This window comes from Notolepis coatsorum (genome assembly GCF_963971535.1).
Source record: "Notolepis coatsorum genome assembly, chromosome: 9".
NCBI lineage: Eukaryota > Metazoa > Chordata > Actinopteri > Aulopiformes > Paralepididae > Notolepis > Notolepis coatsorum.
The window spans coordinates 37,874,657-37,892,747 of record NC_140173.1 but is presented as its reverse complement, the minus strand read 5'-3'; the positions used below and the strand labels follow the sequence as shown (position 1 = coordinate 37,892,747).

Below are 18,091 nucleotides of genomic sequence, written 5' to 3'. Positions count from 1 at the left end.
TACCAAAATAGTTAGCGACCTCAGGCTAAACTCCGATGCTGGCAAAGTCTCAATTCTTGTCCTATTGGACCTTAGTGCAGCGTTCGATACGATTGACCATAATATCTTGATCAGTCGTCTTGAAAGACTGGTTGGCTTTTCCGATCATGTACTAAATTGGCTCATAACATACATTAAGGGGAGAAGGTTCTATGTTAAGCTTGGAGATAATGTATCCGAGGAATATGACAGCAATTTTGGAGTCGCACAAGGAAGCTGCCTTGGTCCATTACTCTTCTCACTATATATGCTGCCCCTCGGGGACATCATTCGAGACCACAATGTATGCTTCCATAGTTATGCTGATGATACACAACTATATATCTCCGCAGAACCAAATAACACTACAGCCATACAGTCCATTACAAATTGTCTGTTAGCAATAAACAAGTGGATGAACAATAACTTCCTAAAATTAAACGAAAGCAAGACCGAAATCCTATTGATCGGCCCAAAAGCGAAAAGGGAAGTGCTTTGTAAAAACCTGGGGAGTCTGTCATCCTATGTAAAGACTGAGGTTACAAGCCTAGGTGTCATCTTGGACTCAGACCTGACCTTTAAATCTCATATAAATAAGGCCATGAAAACGTCATTCTTCCACCTAAGAAACATAGCGAAAGTAAGACCTTTCGTAAATAAAAAGGATGCAGAGAAACTTATTCATGCTTTTGTATCAAGTCGGCTTGACTATTGTAATGCACTGTTCACTGGTCTTCCCAAAGCAACCATTGGGAAGCTTCAGCTTATCCAAAACTCTGCAGCTCGATTACTAACTCATACAAGGAGAAGAGAACATATCACTCCAGTCCTGGCCACTCTGCACTGGCTTCCAATAACTCATAGAATTGATTTTAAGGTCCTTTTCCTAACATATAAAGCTCTTAATGAGCAAGGCCCAAAATACATAGCAAATTCCCTAGTTAGTTATCTGCCCTCAAGAACGCTACGGTCATCCACTACAGGTTTACTAGACACGCCCAGAAACCAAAAAAGGATAGGAAGTATGGCATTTGCCAACTATGCCCCAAAACTATGGAACACACTACCAACACACATCAGAAACGCCAGCTCTATACACATTTTTAAAGGAAAATTAAAAACGTACCTATACAGTCTAGCTTACAAATAGTTATGGCTTGGAAAAACCTGATGGATCCATGAGGCTAGGATAAGCCTTGTGGACCCAACTTTTTAGATGAAGGAACGGGTACATAGGAGACACGCCTCCAGTTTTTCAAAAGTTTTTGACACGCCTCAGCTTCTGAGCTGAAGGCGTGTTTTTGCGGACCTCCCAAACTTTCAAACTTTTTAGATGAAGGAATGGGTACAATAGGAGACACGCCTCCAGTTTTTCAAAAGTTTTTGACACGCCTCAGCTTCTGAGCTGAAGGCGTGTTTTTGCGGACCTCCCAAACTTTCAAACTTTTTAGATGAAGGAATGGGTACAATAGGAGACACGCCTCCAGTTTTTTCAAACGTTTTTGACACGCCTCAGCTTCTGAGCTGAAGGCGTGTTTTTGCGGACCTCCCAAACTTTCAAACTTTAGACTGTTTTCTTTATACGTTTTTCTTTTTCTTTCTTTCTACCACAATACACGGCCACTGATGGATCCATGGGACTTGGTAAAGCACTATGGACCCAACTATGACCACTGATAAAAACGTAACTACACTAGCGTTATAAGAGCTAAACATTGCTACCATACAAGTGCATTGGTTTAGTGCACTTCCGGTTGCCACTGAGCGGAAATGTTTGTGCGGACCTGTTCTCCCAAACTGGTAAGCAAATGACTGTTTTTACGTTATTTTCATTTTTACGTTACTATTTGATTTGATTTGATTTGATATTTTTTATTTTCGTGTCTTACATACAGATGTATGCCCAGCCCATATGGGCTTACAAGACACATAACAATAAGTATATAATAATATACTTTACCAATTACTTAACAAATGACATAGACCAAGATGGCCATAAAAAAAAGAAAAATACAAGAAAATACAATAAAACGTAATATAACACAAGCTGTACTCAATGTAAATAAACAGAAAAACAAGGTGAATTCAAATACAATTATATAGGATACAGTGTGTTTTGTTATTATTATTTTTTATTTTGATCTTAACTGATCACTATGACTTTTGTCGTTATATATGCCTATAATTGTGTACAGCACTTTGAGCTACATGACATGTATGAAAGGTGCTTTATAAATACTTACTTACTTACTTACTTACTTACTTACTTACTTACTGCAATGTTTGAACTAACCACCATACATGTTACATCACTTCTACTGTTTACACAAAACCCAATGTACAATATACAAACATATAGCAAAAAGCTAAATATAAACTCACCCGTTTTTCCTAGAGCGAATGAATGAAAAACAGCGATCCGCGCATGCGCACTAGCGCAAACGGCGCACACAGAACGATGTATCGCGACAAAGTACAACTATCACCACAAAACACTCCGTTTCGTCTTAATACAATGCAACAATCTCCACCGCGCTGTCTAACACTTCCTAACCAACACTTTAAAAACTCTAATCATCACACATGTCGCCCGCAATTTCACAAAACAGCTGCATGCAAGCTAATAGCCTAGCCAGCCCTGATGCTATCCCCTTTAGCTCCCACAACATGACGTCAGAAGCGACCAACTTTTGCAAATAACTCCCAATCAACGTTATTATCACACAATCGCTCCATACATAAACATCGCTCACTCAACGCCACTACGCCGCTTCTAACCATAATATTGCACGAGCCCTTTCCACGGCGTTATCTCCCAAACTCTCATACCAGCTAAGTAGCTATCCAACCTGCTGTGATGTTCAACGCCCTCCCGGGAGCCGCGCGTTACGTGCTGTTCGAGATCCGTACATTCATTCAATCCGCTCAGTACCAAGCCAACTCTAAACAACTTACACATGTCTAAACAACAAACTACTTTAAAAGAACAAACTATCATAAAAGAATTTAAAACATTCTCATATACCAACACCGTTACACAGATCAACACGAGTCATCATAAACCATTTCTCCTACCCTTTCTCCGCCTGGCTCCATATGGGCTCCACAGCCAGGATGTTCAAACACTCCTCTCAACACTATGACGTCATCAACCAGCGACATCTTTCCTTCACCATAACATCGTACACAATTGTTACCGCATTAAATATAACCATTAAAACGGCCACAATCACATCAACGAACCACTCGACCCGCTTCTTGACAATAAATGCCCCCACAGTGTTTCGTTAAATCTCTCACATCGCCGCCATAACGTCTATAGATCACCGTGGTCTTCTCCACAGCTAAGCTAGTTAGCCCCAACTTCCAATATGATCCACAGACTCGTATCGTTCTGATCCACGTTCAACAACATAACAACCCTCGTCAAGCTTGCTATTGATCACATACATTTACACATCACATTAAACAGACAAACCAATTCCCCGTGCGAGGCCTTTGATTACATGGCGCAACATTTATAACCATCAAGATTCTTGTGTAAGCCGACTTTTCATCTAAAAATTTTTCACTGAACATCCTCTAGTGTCCATATCCTAAAAAAACCCATATTTTTCCTAATCTCCCGCGTCATACACAGTCCTCCGAGCGGCGAGCCCAGTCATATATTTAATAATAAAATTTCGTCCCACTAACAGGGTATAGACTCCCACATTTACACACTCATCACACTTTTTACCTAACCCTAAAATCATTGTCCATCACTGTCCAGCCACCTCATAGTCCCACTTCCTGCATCTCTGTAACTATAATCCACGTTCTACCGCTCCTCGCCGTGTCCCCTCAAGTATTTTACCTAAACTATCCTATGTGCTTTGGATCACCGTAAGCTATTACTTTCACCAGACAGTCATACAAATTCGTATACTTTCCCTCACTTAGGTCTGCTCAATCCACGCAGCCTCCTAACTCGACACCCTGTGTCAATCATTTCCTCAGCGCAGCCTAACATCAGCCCTAGCTTGTCCCTAAAATATGACTAATAACTACTCGTCGGGCCGTCGCTTCTATATAATCAACAAAAAATAAAAAAGTTCCATCCTCCTGCTCACCATGGCATGGCACAAATACGCTGCTCGTATTTCCTGCAATAAAACCCCAAGCAAGCAGGTCGACAGTCTAAATCTAACATCACTCCACCATTTCTGTACGCAAATAATACATTCACCCTGGGCCCTACTGTGGCTTACACGACCAATTTTCTTATTCACCCCTCGTTCCTTCATCCAGACAGCCACCACTCTGCACTGCAAATCCCCAACCCCCGGCTCTTTTTTTACTGCTTGCTCATTATGTGAACAAGTCAGACCGGGTCTTAAAACGGCACCATTCTGTCGTGTATTATCTACGGTTAATTGCAGCACAATGAGGTTGCTAACTGGATGGAGGAAAAGGAGAGCGACATAGAACCATGGTCCTCATCTGACTTAGTCAGATGAGAAATAACCGTGTATAGCCAGACAACAGGAACTATGGTCCAAACTCATTTATTTGCAGAGCGGCCAAGAGTGGATAATGCATTAGTTACATACAGGAATGTATTCAGCATAATACATGATTGTACAAAAGGATTGATGAGGTTAATCACAATAGCCCAGACACGGTGGCTCTCACATCAAGACAGTCTTGCACATTAATAGTATTCATGTTATGTATGAAATAGACCAATAGTACTTGTTGCCGCCACATGGTAAACCTGGTCTAAGATAGACATCTTCATATACAGTTATCACAAACAGTGATTATTTCATATACAGTTTACTTACACATCGGCAAAGTAGAACCATGGTCGATGGAGATGGAGGCGCAGGACTCAGACCCCCTGGGGAACGGTCGTGGCAGGTCATGAGCTGGCCTGGCCTCTCTCTCACCAAATACATTGTTTTATACCCTGACTTCCCCCCATAGTTTCCTTGCTTCCATATATGGCGTTTTCTCCTTAGATTACCTTCTGGGGGAGGCTGGTCAGCCCCCCCTGACTTCCTTGTTGGTGTCTTCTTCCAGGTTCAACAGCGAGGAGGTCTGATGACTTCAGACCTTTTAACATTCCCTTAATAGGGCTTGTGTAGCGGTTTTGCCTGAAGGCTCCTCAGGAATGTCACACAATACTGACGCTGTGCATCTTTCTTTCTCTATCACTCTGAGAGTCCATGTAATGCATGCTACAGTTCACTTATTAAAGCATTATTTTGAATTAACTATTAACACAGATATTTTCGGTTTTCAGGGTTGATCTAACAGTCTGTTCAAGTCAATATACCACATGTGTTAGACAGATAGACATGTGTGTGTGCGTTAGACACATAGACGTGTGTGTGTGTGTGTGTTAGACAGATAAACGTGTGTGTGTGTTTTAGACAGCTAAACGTGTGTGTGTGTGTGTGTGTTAGACAGATAGACATGTGTGTGTGTGTGTTAGACAGATAGACGTGTGTGTGTGTGTTAGACAGATAAACGTGTGTGTGTTAGACAGATAGACGTGTGTGTGTGTGTGTGTTAGACAGATAGACGTGTGTGTGTGTGTGTGTGCGTCCGTGTGTTAGACAGATAGACGTGTGTGTGTGTGTGTGTGTGTGTGTGTGTGTGTGTGTGTTAGACAGTTAGACGTGTGTGTGTGTGTGTATGCGTGTGTTAGACAGATAGACGTGTGTGTGTGTGTGTGTGTGTGTGTGTGTGTGTGTGTGTGTGTGTGTGTGTGTGTGTGTGTGTGTGTGTGTGTGTGTGTGTGTGTGTGTGTGTGTGTGTGTGTGTGTGTGTGTGTGTGTGTGTGTGTGTGTGTGTGTGTGTGTGTGTGTGTGTGTGTGTGTGTGTGTGTGTGTGCGTGCGTGTGTTAGACCAGGGGTTCCCAAACCCTTTCAGCTCGAGACCCAAAAGATAAATTTGGTGTTTCCCCGGGACCCAAACTTACAAAAATACATCATGAATTGCCATAACATACATTTATAAACTACTGATAAAGAACACAACAAACCATGGATTTCAAATGCATATGAAATGTATTTATTTAATTATAAAAGTACATCACAGTAATAATCAGAGTGTAATGTTAAGTTGCTCACCACCTCATTATGTACATACAATTTTGTAACACTTTTAAATGAACAAACATGTTCTACTCTCCTTTCTATTTCTCACCCCTTTTTCAACTCTCCATTTCTTACCCCCTCCCTCCGTCCCTCAACCTTAAACCCCAACATTGAGCAACATCCTGATTAATTTGTACTGACTTATTTAAAAATTCTACTGACCTGACATCATGCTAGAAGGGGTATAATATTTCACCTATGGCACAATGAAATCTAATGAGAGGTATGTGGCTGGTTGAAGTTTTCAACCAGCAGATCTATTCTGGGCTTGGTTTTTGAAAGTGCTATTCTGCGGTCATGCTGAGCATTTAGTCTGTTTCTGTATTTGTTTTTCAGGTATGCTAGAGTAGAAAACCCAGAAGTAAGTGGTGCCAAACTGAATCAACACATCTACAGCTTTTTTATAAAAGAAAATAAAAATAAAAATTATGATTTATTTGTATTTTTATTTTTTATTGGCGACCCAATAAAAAGGGGTCCGCGACCCATTTTGGCCCGCAACCCTAAGTTTGGGAAACGCTGTGTTAGACAGATAGACATGTGTGTTTGTGTATTAGACATCACACCTCTCCCTGCCAGAAAATGAGACAATTTCATACCAATTATTCTGAGAGGGGTCACTTGCTGCATCATCATCATCATCATCATCATCATCATCATCATCATCATCATCATCATCATCATCATCATCATCATCATCATCATCATCATCATCATCATCATCATCATCATCATAATCACTGGAACGTTTCACTGCAGATCTCCCTCTGACGACCACAGAGTTTGCGTTTCCATGGTAACTCCCATGCAATATTAGATATTAGCCATTTTTTCCTCAAGCATCTTAACACTTTGATTGCCTAAGGCTAAATTCATGATATACCATCCCTTGCCAGCTCTATTTGTCTAGGGAAAAGTTCCCCTTCTTTGCAGGGCTATAACTTTTTAAATTCTATTGCTAAATTGCCATTATTAGGGCCCATTCAATGTATTGTTCATTGTGTAGCAACGTTAAACTTTTTCATTCACATATTCATAGTAAAATATGGTCTAAAGTATAAGTATGTTTTCATCTCTTTCTGCAGCTTTCTCCAGAACGTGATTTATAGCCCCAAATGCATTATATTGATGATGAAATACAGTTTGGTAGGAATCTGTGCGAGATCAAAAGTTTCAATTGGACGTACTTCTAGAAGTTTCTACGTATCATCTGATGATGACCGGATGGGCGGGGGATCGTTTATAATTCCGTGGGCAGCGTTATATCATTCATCTAGTGTGGGTGATATGATCATCAGAGCAGTTTATATCGAACACGTTCAAAAATAATGCTGAATCTTACCGTATCTTCCTCGCGCCGTTGGACGATGAGCGTGGAACTGAAATATTCCTATTATGGGATGTAGAAATAGGCTATCTATTTCCAGGTTGTATAATACTATATACGTCCAAATCATGTTGTTTATCGAGTTATTGGCAACGGATCGCTATGTATTGTGTCGAGATCGAGTCCCGGGACCTATAGAGAGTGCCCGGAAGTAATATGGACGATCAGCACTTCAACCACATAACTTCCTGTTTGGCGCTTCTGCCGATCGGCCACCAGATGGCGCTCTTGAACCGCTAGAGGTTTGAGAGGAGCTCAGAACTGTGTGTGAAGGCTGCGGATGGAAAATATGATTCCGATCACAGATTTTTGAAATATTGATATTAAAGACGAGTTACGGCGTCCTCTGCAACTTGAGCATGGCGGGGAAGGACGCCTAAACACGTTTTTGGCACTTAAAGTGTTAAAAGACACGTCCTGGTGGTCCTACACAAGGTTTTGTTTACTTACATTTCTGTTTACTTGTTGCCTGATGCCTGTTTTTGAGTTCCAGCTGAGAGGTAGGAGCTGGAAAACATAACGGTTCCATAGCGTGAAGTCTTATCTACCGTACAGGTCCAAAGTTTATAACAATCCCATGGGCAATTTGTGTTTTACAAAGGTTTTTGTAAAGTGTGTACCGGCGTTAATTCGGCATGATTATCAAAAATGGCTGTCCGCTGCCATTGATTCTGAAGCACTAGTCAAAACAAGGACTTCCACGGCTTCTTCTTTGTCTTTCTCGTTGCAATCAGCCCTCGCCTGGGACTCCCCTGGCTCCAGAATTGCATTGGCTACAAAAGTGGTCAATAATTTTCAAGGTGACTGGTCCATTCAGGACCCGGCCAAACGTGACGTGCACGCACACGCGTGACAGCCAGTCATCGAGCCGTCCGATGCTTAAGAGGTTAAGGACTGTTGGAGTTCATTCCATGAACCAGCGGCATTATAGCCAAATGCAGATACATCCTGTTCTCCGATTGAGGCTGTATGTACCCCTTCCAGGGCTTCACCCTATTGTTCTGCATTCAAAGTCACCCCCCTACGGCCTACTCGCCCTCCCACGCAGATTGTATAATCTCCAGTGATGGGTTGTGTAAATTAGACATCATGAATAAAAGGATATTGCACCCGTCCTTGAAGGCAACTTGAAGGAAGATCTATTAGCTTTAATGTAAATGTGAATCTGGATGAATATAAAGAAATGTAATGAATTTTGCAGCTGGAAATACTTGATCTATATAAACGGCTTCATATTATCTATATTAAAATATTAAAAAATATTGTCTTTTGTATGAGAGGGTAGGCTGGCCATCTCTCTCGTTGCGACGTAGTTATCATGGGTATCTTTTGATCTACAAAGCAATTATTGGCAAACTTCCACCTTATATTACATCTTTGTTGGTCTGGAGTGCTGTCACCTACCAAACTCGTTCGAATGATCGGCTTGTGCTCAGGGTGCCTCGAGTTCGGTCTGAGCTTGGAAAATCTGCCTTCTCCTACGATGCTCCATACACATGGAATACCCTGCAAAAGACTCTAAAGCTCGGAACATTCCCGTCATTCATGGAGTTTAAAGGCATTGCACTTGACCTATGTACTGAATCATGTAATTGTTTTTAATCCATCATTGTAGTAATTGTAATTCATTGTAATTATTAACTGTTATGATATTTGTGTTAACTCGTCATCACTGTAAATGATGGAAACCTCAGTGCTTTCACGAGTATAAATAAAGGTTTGAAATGAAATGAAATGAAAATATTAAAAGACTAATCCATAACAGAGGGGGGGGGGGAGGTGCCTGGGGTCAACAGGAGCGAGCAGAGATCCCTTCCTGATGTTAGACCCTATTTTTCAAAGATTGTGTTACGATCAGGGGTGTAAAGTACTTGAGTAATTGTACTTTGTTACAATACTTACCACATACCGTTTTTGGGGATTTGTACTTTGTATACTTGTACTTATACTCAATTACGTTTCAGAGAAAAAAAACATACTTTTTACTCCTTACATTTATAATGCAGACCTACAAAGTACAAAGTACAAATCCAGCAGGTCCAACCATTTTAATTAGTATATTTGTTTCTCTGGCCGAACTAACGTTAACGTTATTAATTTATTAATCCTGAGGCCGGAATTTATTTTAAAACAGCCAATCAAATCCACATCAATGGAAAATGAACCCGCCCATACCCATGCTGATTGGTCCTTGTGTGAGTGTATGCTTGGTTTCATTCCAGCCTTGCCTAAACACCAGCTGATGATTTCACTAATTGGCTCACCTCTTGGCTCACTAACTCACCTGGTGCAATGTGTAGTTAAAATGAAAACTTGGCCCACGATGGAATGAGTTTGAGACCCCTGGTCTATCCCTTGCAATAAAAAAAGGTTTTTACTTTTTAGTACTTAATTAAGTACATTTCAAAGAAGAAACTTTTTTACTTTTACTCAAGTGTGTTTTTAGCCAGATACTCTGACTTTTACTTGAGTACGATTTTGAGACGGTACCCATACTTTCACATAAGTATAATTTCTTGGTACTTTTTACACCACTGGTTACGATGGAATTACTCTTAACATAATCTAAAGCCAGAGACATAGGGAAGGGGACTGACTGCAACAATCTGACCCAAGCTATACAATTCTGGTGTGTGGACGGCCTGAAGTAGGAGACTGAAGGAAGGGACTGAAGTAGGAGACTGAAGGAAGGGACTGAAGTAGGAGACTGACGGAGGAGACTGAAGTAGAAGACTGAAGGAGGGGACTGAAGGAGGGGACTGAAGGAGGGGACTGAAGTAGGAGACTGAAGTAGGAGACTGAAGGAGGGGACTGAAGTAGGAGACTGAAGTAGGAGACTGAAGGAGGAGACTGACGGAGGAGACTGAAGTAGAAGACTGAAGGAGGGGACTGAAGGAGGGGACTGAAGTAGGAGACTGAAGGAGGAGACTGAAGGAGGAGACTGACGGAGGGGACTGAAGTAGGAGACTGAAGTAGGAGACTGAAGGAGGGGACTGAAGTAGGAGACTGAAGTAGGAGACTGAAGGAGGCGACTGAAGTAGGAGACTGAAGGAGGGGACTGAAGGAGGGGACTGAAGTAGGAGACTGAAGTAGGAGACTGAAGTAGGAGACTGAAGGAGGGGACTGAAGTAGGAGACTGAAGGAGGAGACTGAAGGAGGAGACTGAAGGAGGAGACTGAAGGAGGGGACTGAAGTAGGAGACTGAAGTAGGAGACTGAAGGAGGGGACTGAAGTAGGAGACTGAAGGAGGAGACTGAAGGAGGAGACTAAAGGAGGAGACTGAAGGAGGAGACTGAAGGAGGAGACTGAAGTAGGAGACTGAAGGAGGAGACTGAAGGAGGAGACTGAAGTAGGAGACTGAAGGAGGAGACTGAAGGAGGGGCAGGTAGGCCTGAAGGAGGAGACTGAAGGAGGAGACTGAAGGAGGAGACTGAAGGGGGGACAGGTAGGACTGAAGGGGGAGACTGAAGGAGGGACAGGTAGGCCTGAAGGAGGAGACTGAAGTAGGAGACTGAAGGAGAAGACTGAAAGAGGGACAGGTAGGCCTGAAGGGGGAGACTGAAGGAGGAGACTAAAGGAGGGACAGGTAGGCCTGAAGGAGGAGACTGAAGGAGGAGACTGAAGGAGGAGACTGAAGGAGGAGACTGAAGGAGGAGACTGAAGGAGGGGCAGGTAGGCCTGAAGGAGGAGACTGAAGGAGGAGACTGAAGGAGGAGACTGAAGGAGGAGACTGAAGGAGGAGACTGAAGGAGGAGACTGAAGGAGGAGACTGAAGTAGGAGACTAAAGGAGGAGACTGAAGTAGGAGACTGAAGGAGGAGACTGAAGTAGGAGACTGAAGGAGGGGACTGAAGGAGGAGTCTGAAGGAGGGGCAGGTAGGCCTGAAGGGGGAGACTGAAGGAGGGACAGGTAGGCCTGAAGGAGGAGACTGAAGGAGGAGACTGAAGGAGGAAACTGAAGGAGGGACAGGTAGGCCTGAAGGGGGAGACTGAAGGAGGGACAGGTAGGCCTGAAGGAGGAGACTGAAGGAGGATATTGAAGGAGGGACAGGTAGGCCTGAAGGAGGAGACTGAAGGAGGGGCAGGTAGGACTGAAGGAGGAGACTGAAGGAGGAGACTGAAGGAGGGGCAGGTAGGCCTGAAGGGGGAGACTGAAGGAGGGACAGGTAGGACTGAAGGAGGAGACTGAAGGAGGAGACTGAAGGAGGAGACTGAAGGAGGGACAGGTAGGCCTGAAGGGGGAGACTGAAGGGGGAGACTGAAGGAGGGACAGGTAGGCCTGAAGGAGGAGACTGAAGGAGGATACTGAAGGGGGAGACTGAAGGAGGGACAGGTAGGCCTGAAGGAGGAGACTGAAGGAGGAGACTGAAGGAGGGACAGGTAGGCCTGAAGGAGGAGACTGAAGGAGGGACAGGTAGGCCTGAAGGAGGAGACTGAAGGAGGGACAGGTAGGCCTGAAGGAGGATACTGAAGGAGGAGACTGAAGGAGGGACAGGTAGGCCTGAAGGAGGATACTGAAGGAGGAGACTGAAGGAGGGACAGGTAGGCCTGAAGGAGGGACAGGTAGGCCTGAAGGAGGAGACTGAAGGGGGAGACTGAAGGAGGGACAGGTAGGCCTGAAGGAGGAGACTGAAGGAGGAGACTGAAGGAGGGACAGGTAGGACTGAAGGGGGAGACTGAAGGAGGGACAGGTAGGCCTGAAGGAGGGGCAGGTAGGATGCACCTGATGAAGGTAGATGTAAGTTGTAGGGTATGGTTTTCAGAAGATGAAAAGGGGAGGACTAAGAAGTCTAACTAAGCAATATCACAGAGTGGCTGTGATTCGGTGGTAGGTACGAGGCTGCAGGCAGAGTACCTGAACTTGGACCGTTGCCTAATTAACGGTTATTAATAGAACACCTGTGCGGCAGAGTGATACATAGTGTTAAAAGTCTCATTTGCAATTACTTGTTTGGAACTAATTGTTGTATTGTCTAATACATGTTTTGTCTCCATCTGCTGTCAGGCGATCTCCTTCCTGACGCCACTGGCTGTGATATTTGTGGTGAAGATAATCCGACGGACGGATAAGACTGAGATCAAGGAGGCGTGTCTAGGTACCTGAGTCACTTTCATTCAGCCTCACGCTCTGTTTCAGTGTTTCTCTGTTTCAGCCTCATGCTCTGTTTCAGCCTCACGCTCTGTTTCAGTCTCATGCTCTGTTTCAGCCTCACGCTCTGTTTCAGTCTCATGCTCTGTTTCAGTCTCATGCTCTGTTTCAGTCTCATGCTCTGTTTCAGTCTCATGCTCTGTTTCAGTGTTGCTCTGTTTCAGTCTCATGCTCTGTTTCAGTCTCATGCTCTGTTTCAGTCTCATGCTCTGTTTCAGTCTCATGCTCTGTTTCAGCCTCATGCTCTGTTTCAGTGTTTCTCTGTTTCAGCCTCATGCTCTGTTTCAGCCTCATGCTCTGTTTCAGTGTTTCTTTGTTTCAGCCTCATGCTCTGTTTCAGTGTTTCTCTGTTTCAGCCGCATGCTCTGTTTCAGTCTCACGCTCTGTTTCAGCCTCATGCTCTGTTTCAGCCTCATGCTCTGTTTCAGTGTTTCTCTGTTTCAGTCTCATGCTCTGTTTCAGCCTCATGCTCTGTTTCAGCCTCATGCTCTGTTTCAGTGTTGCTCTGTTTCAGTCTCATGCTCTGTTTCAGCCTCATGCTCTGTTTCAGCCTCATGCTCTGTTTCAGTCTCATGCTCTGTTTCAACCTCATGCTCTGTTTCAGTGTTTCTCTGTTTCAGCCTCATGCTCTGTTTCAGCCTCATGCTCTGTTTCAGTGTTTCTCTGTTTCAGCCTCATGCTCTGTTTCAGCCTCATGCTCTGTTTCAGTGTTTCTTTGTTTCAGCCTCATGCTCTGTTTCAGTGTTTCTCTGTTTCAGCCGCATGCTCTGTTTCAGCCTCATGCTCTGTTTCAGTGTTTCTCTGTTTCAGCCTCATGCTCTGTTTCAGCCTCATGCTCTGTTTCAGCCTCATGCTCTGTTTCACACTCCGTTACAGTGTGTAATAACTAACAGTGTGAGTAAGTAATAACACACACATAATAACATACATAACACAGGAATAATAACACACAAATAATAACACACACGTAATAACACACAAATAATAACACACAAAGAATAACACACATAATAACACACAAATAATAACACACAAGTAATAACACACAAATAATAACATATAAGCAGGGGTGTAAAAAGTACCCAGAAATTATACTTAAGTGAAAGTATGGGTACCGTCTCAAAATATGACTCAAGTAAAAGTCAAAGTATCTTTTCTAAAAACACACTTGAGTAAAAGTAAAAAAGTACTTATTTTAAATGTACTTAAGTACTAAAAAGTAAAAGTTTTTTTTTAAAGGGATAGACCAGGGGTCTAACTCATTCCATCGTGGGCCAAGTTTACATTTTAACTATACATTGCACCAGGTGAGTTAGTTGAAGAGGTGAGCCAATTAGTGAAATCATCAGCTGGTGTATAGACAATGCTGAAATGAAAGAACAGAGGACACTTTTTTTTGCATACAAATTATTTAATGCACTTCTCCATTGAAGGTAAACTAACATGGACGGCATTCACATCACAGCCTGAATAATATCACAATATTAACCACAGCATACTGGATTATCCTGAATAATATCACAATATTAAAGACAGAATACTGGAGTACCCTGAATAATATCACAATATTAACCACAGCATAATGCGGATCTGACTGTCTATTCTTCTGATAGCAGGTGTTTAATCAAAGATCCCCGCTTTCTAGTGTTGCACAAGGACCAATCAGCATGGGTATGGGCGGGTTCATTTTCCATTGATGGGGATTTGATTGGCTGTTTACCTGCAGTCGCAGGATTAATAACGTTAACGTTCGTTCGACCAGATAAACAATTAAAATATACTAGTTAAAATGGTTGGACCTGTGAGATTTGTACTTTGTACTTTGTAGGTCTGCATTTTAAATGTAAGGAGTAAAAAGTATGTTTTTTTTCTCTGAAATGTAAAGGAGTAAAAGTACAAAGTATACAAACCTAATAATACTTGAGTAAAGTACAAATCCCCCAAAACAGTACTTAAGTATTGTAATGAAGTACAATTACTCAAGTACTTTACACCCCTGCATACAAGTAATAACACACATAATAACACACAAGTAATAACATGAATAATAACATATAAGTAATAACACACAAATAATAACATACAAGTAATAACACACAAGTAATAACACACAAATAATAACATACAAATAATAACACAGGAATAATAACACACAAGTAATAACACACAAATAATAACACACGTAATAACACACAAATAATAACACACAAAGCATAACACACACATAATAACACACAAATAATAACACACAAGTAATAACACACAAATAATAACATACAAGTAATAACACACAAATAATAACATACAAGTAATAACACACAAGTAATAACACACAAATAATAACATACAAATAATAACACAGGAATACTAACACATAAGTAATAACAGGAATAATAACACAGTAATAACACACAAGTAATAACAGGAATAATAACACAGTAATAACACACAAGTAATAACAGGAATAATAACACACAAGTGCATGTAAGGTTAGTTAGACAAGTAATAACATGAATAATAACACACAAGTAATAACCCACAAATAATAACACACAAGTAATAACACACAAATAATAACATACAAGTAATAACACCCAAATAATAACAGGAATACTAACACACAAATAATAACACAGGAATACTAACACACAAGTAATAACACAGGAATACTAACACACAAGTAATAACACACAAATAATAACACACAAGTAATAACATACAAATAATAACACAGGAATACTAACACACAAGTAATAACATACAAATAATAACACACAAAGAATTACACACAAATAATAACATACAAATAATAACACAGGAATACTAACACACAACATTAACATTTACATTTTGTCATTTAGCTCAGTGTTTCTCAACTGGTGGGTCGCGACCCAAAAGTGGGTCGCGGGGCCATTTTGAGTGGGTCGCGGATGTGTTTTTTTTTTTTTTTTTTTTTACTTTTTTTTTCCACTACCTATCTTTGTGAAAGTGGCTTCTCAGCTCTGGTCCAGCTGAAGACAAAGCGGAGGAACAGATTGGACATTGACCATTACCTCAGAGTTGCTTTGTCTACAATCACCCCAGACTTTGAGACTCTTGTCAGGAGCAAACATCATCCCCAGTTATCCCATTAGTCCCCTGCATGTTAAGCTAAGAATTCTGCTAAGAAGGATATATTATTTATTATTATTATTATTTTATTTCATTGTGTTTTTAGCCCTTAGTTGCACTTTTGTTGCAACCCCAGTTATCCCCTTAGTTCCCCCAAACGTAGGTATGTTATGTTAAGCTAAGAAATCTGCTAAGAAGCATATTATTTATTATTATTTTATTTCATTGGGTTTTTAGCCCTAGTTGCACTTTTATTGCAATCCCAGTTATCCCATTAGTTCCCCCAAACTTAGGTCTGTTATGTTAAGCTAAGAAATCTGCTAAGAAGCATATTATTTATTATTATTTTATTTCATTGGGTTTTAGCCCTAGTTGCACTTTTGTTGCAAACTCAGTTATCCCATTAGTTCCCCCAAATGTAGGTCTGTTATGTTAAGCTAAGAAATCTGCTAAGAAGCATATATTATTTATTATTCTTTTATTTCATTGGGTTTTTATCAATAGTTGCACTTTTGTTGCACTTTTTTGTGTTTATTTCATGTTTTGAAAGATTGCGTATTACTGCAAATATCTTTTTTTTTACATAAATCATAGTGGTTCAAAATTTTGGGTCGCGACTTAATGACTAAGGAAAATGTTGGGTCCCGAGGCTAGACCAGTTGAGAACCACTTTAGCTGACGCTTTTATCCAAAGTGACTTACACGTTTTGTACAACAAGTCATCAGGAAGGGTACACCTCTATCAGCTGAGTAACAATGTTCATCAAAGTGTTGAGTGCTACAGCATAGGTTAGTTTATTAGGACAAGTGCATGACAGTAAGGTTAGTTAGACAAGTAATAACATGAATAATAACACACAAGTAATAACACACAAATAATAACCCACAAGTATTAACACACAAATAATAACACACAAGTAATAACACACAAATAATAACACACAAGTAATAACACACAAATAATAACATACAAATAATAACACAGGAATAATAACACACAAGTAATAACAGGAATAATAACACACAAGTAATAACAGGAATAATAACACACAAGTAATAACAGGAATAATAACACACAAGTAATAACAGGAATAATAACACACAAGGGAGCTACGGTCATTTCGAACCACTGTCTTCTACTGTTGGCCAGCCCCACTGGAGCAATTAAGGGTTAAGTGCCTTGCTCAAGGGTGACAGTCGTTTCTGAGGGATATATATATATATATATATATATATATATATATATATATATATATATATATATATATATATATATATATATATATATATATATATATATATATATATATATATATATATATATATATATATATATATATATATATATATATATATATATATATATATATATATATATATATATATATATATATATATATATACAGACAGGAATACATGTAGGAATATAAACAGATATAGATTAATATAAACACAGTATACACACTGTTATTGTACAGGGCTATCAAACAGAGACTATATAGACTATAGTTTGAGGTAGGTAGTTATGATTACAGTGTAAGGCAGTTGTAGACAGTGAAGGCAGTAGGCAGGTATACATTGAGTATAGGCAACGGAGTTCGTACAGTATGGGTAACAGAGTTCATATGGCATGGGGGTCTACATAGAGAGGAGGTGGTGACTGTGTGACTGCTCCTATTATAATTAGACTGGTGGGGTCGTGGGGTCACGGATGTTTCTGACTTCCACTCAGTATTGCTTTGGATTCTAAGTGGTTTCTGAGGTGCGTCCTCCTCCTCCGGTCTCTGAGACTGAGGACTGAAAGAGACTCTGAAACTGCCAGGCCGTCCTCCAGAGAGAGAGAGAGAGAGAGAGAGAGAGAGAGAGAGAGAGAGAGAGAGAGAGAGAGAGAGAGAGAGAGAGAGAGAGAGAGAGAGAGACAGAGAGAGACAGAGAGAGACAGAGAGAGACAGAGAGAGAGTCTGTGTGTGTCTATGTCTGTCTGTCTGTCTGTCTGTCTGTCTGTCTCTGTCTGTATGTCTGTCTGTCTGTCTGTCTGTCTGTCTGTCTGTCTGTCTGTCTGTCTGTCTGTCTGTCTGTCTGTCTGTCTGTCTGCTGTCTGTCTGTCTGTCTGTCTGTCTGTCTGTCTGTCTGTCTGTCTGTCTGTCTGTCTGTCTGTCTGTCTGTCTGTCTGTCTGTCTGTCTGTCTGTCTGTCTGTCTGTCTGTCTGTCTGTCTGTCTGTGTGTTTGTGTGTGTGTGTGTGTGTGTGTGTGTGCGTGCGTGCGTGCGTGTGTGTGTGTG

The 18,091-nt window shown here is 41.2% G+C and overlaps 1 protein-coding gene across 1 annotated transcript in view; it reads left to right on the top strand.

Annotated features, from left to right (window-relative positions):
• The window catches only part of plpp4 (phospholipid phosphatase 4), a gene marked incomplete at both ends in the record, with an annotated part of 297,227 nt that overhangs the window by 32,462 nt on the left and 246,674 nt on the right, over positions 1 to 18,091 (top strand). Inside the window, one exon of the mRNA XM_084321842.1 lies at positions 12,556 to 12,646. Coding sequence (XP_084177968.1) covers positions 12,556 to 12,646 — 91 coding nt within the window. The remainder of the gene's footprint in view (positions 1 to 12,555; positions 12,647 to 18,091) is intronic.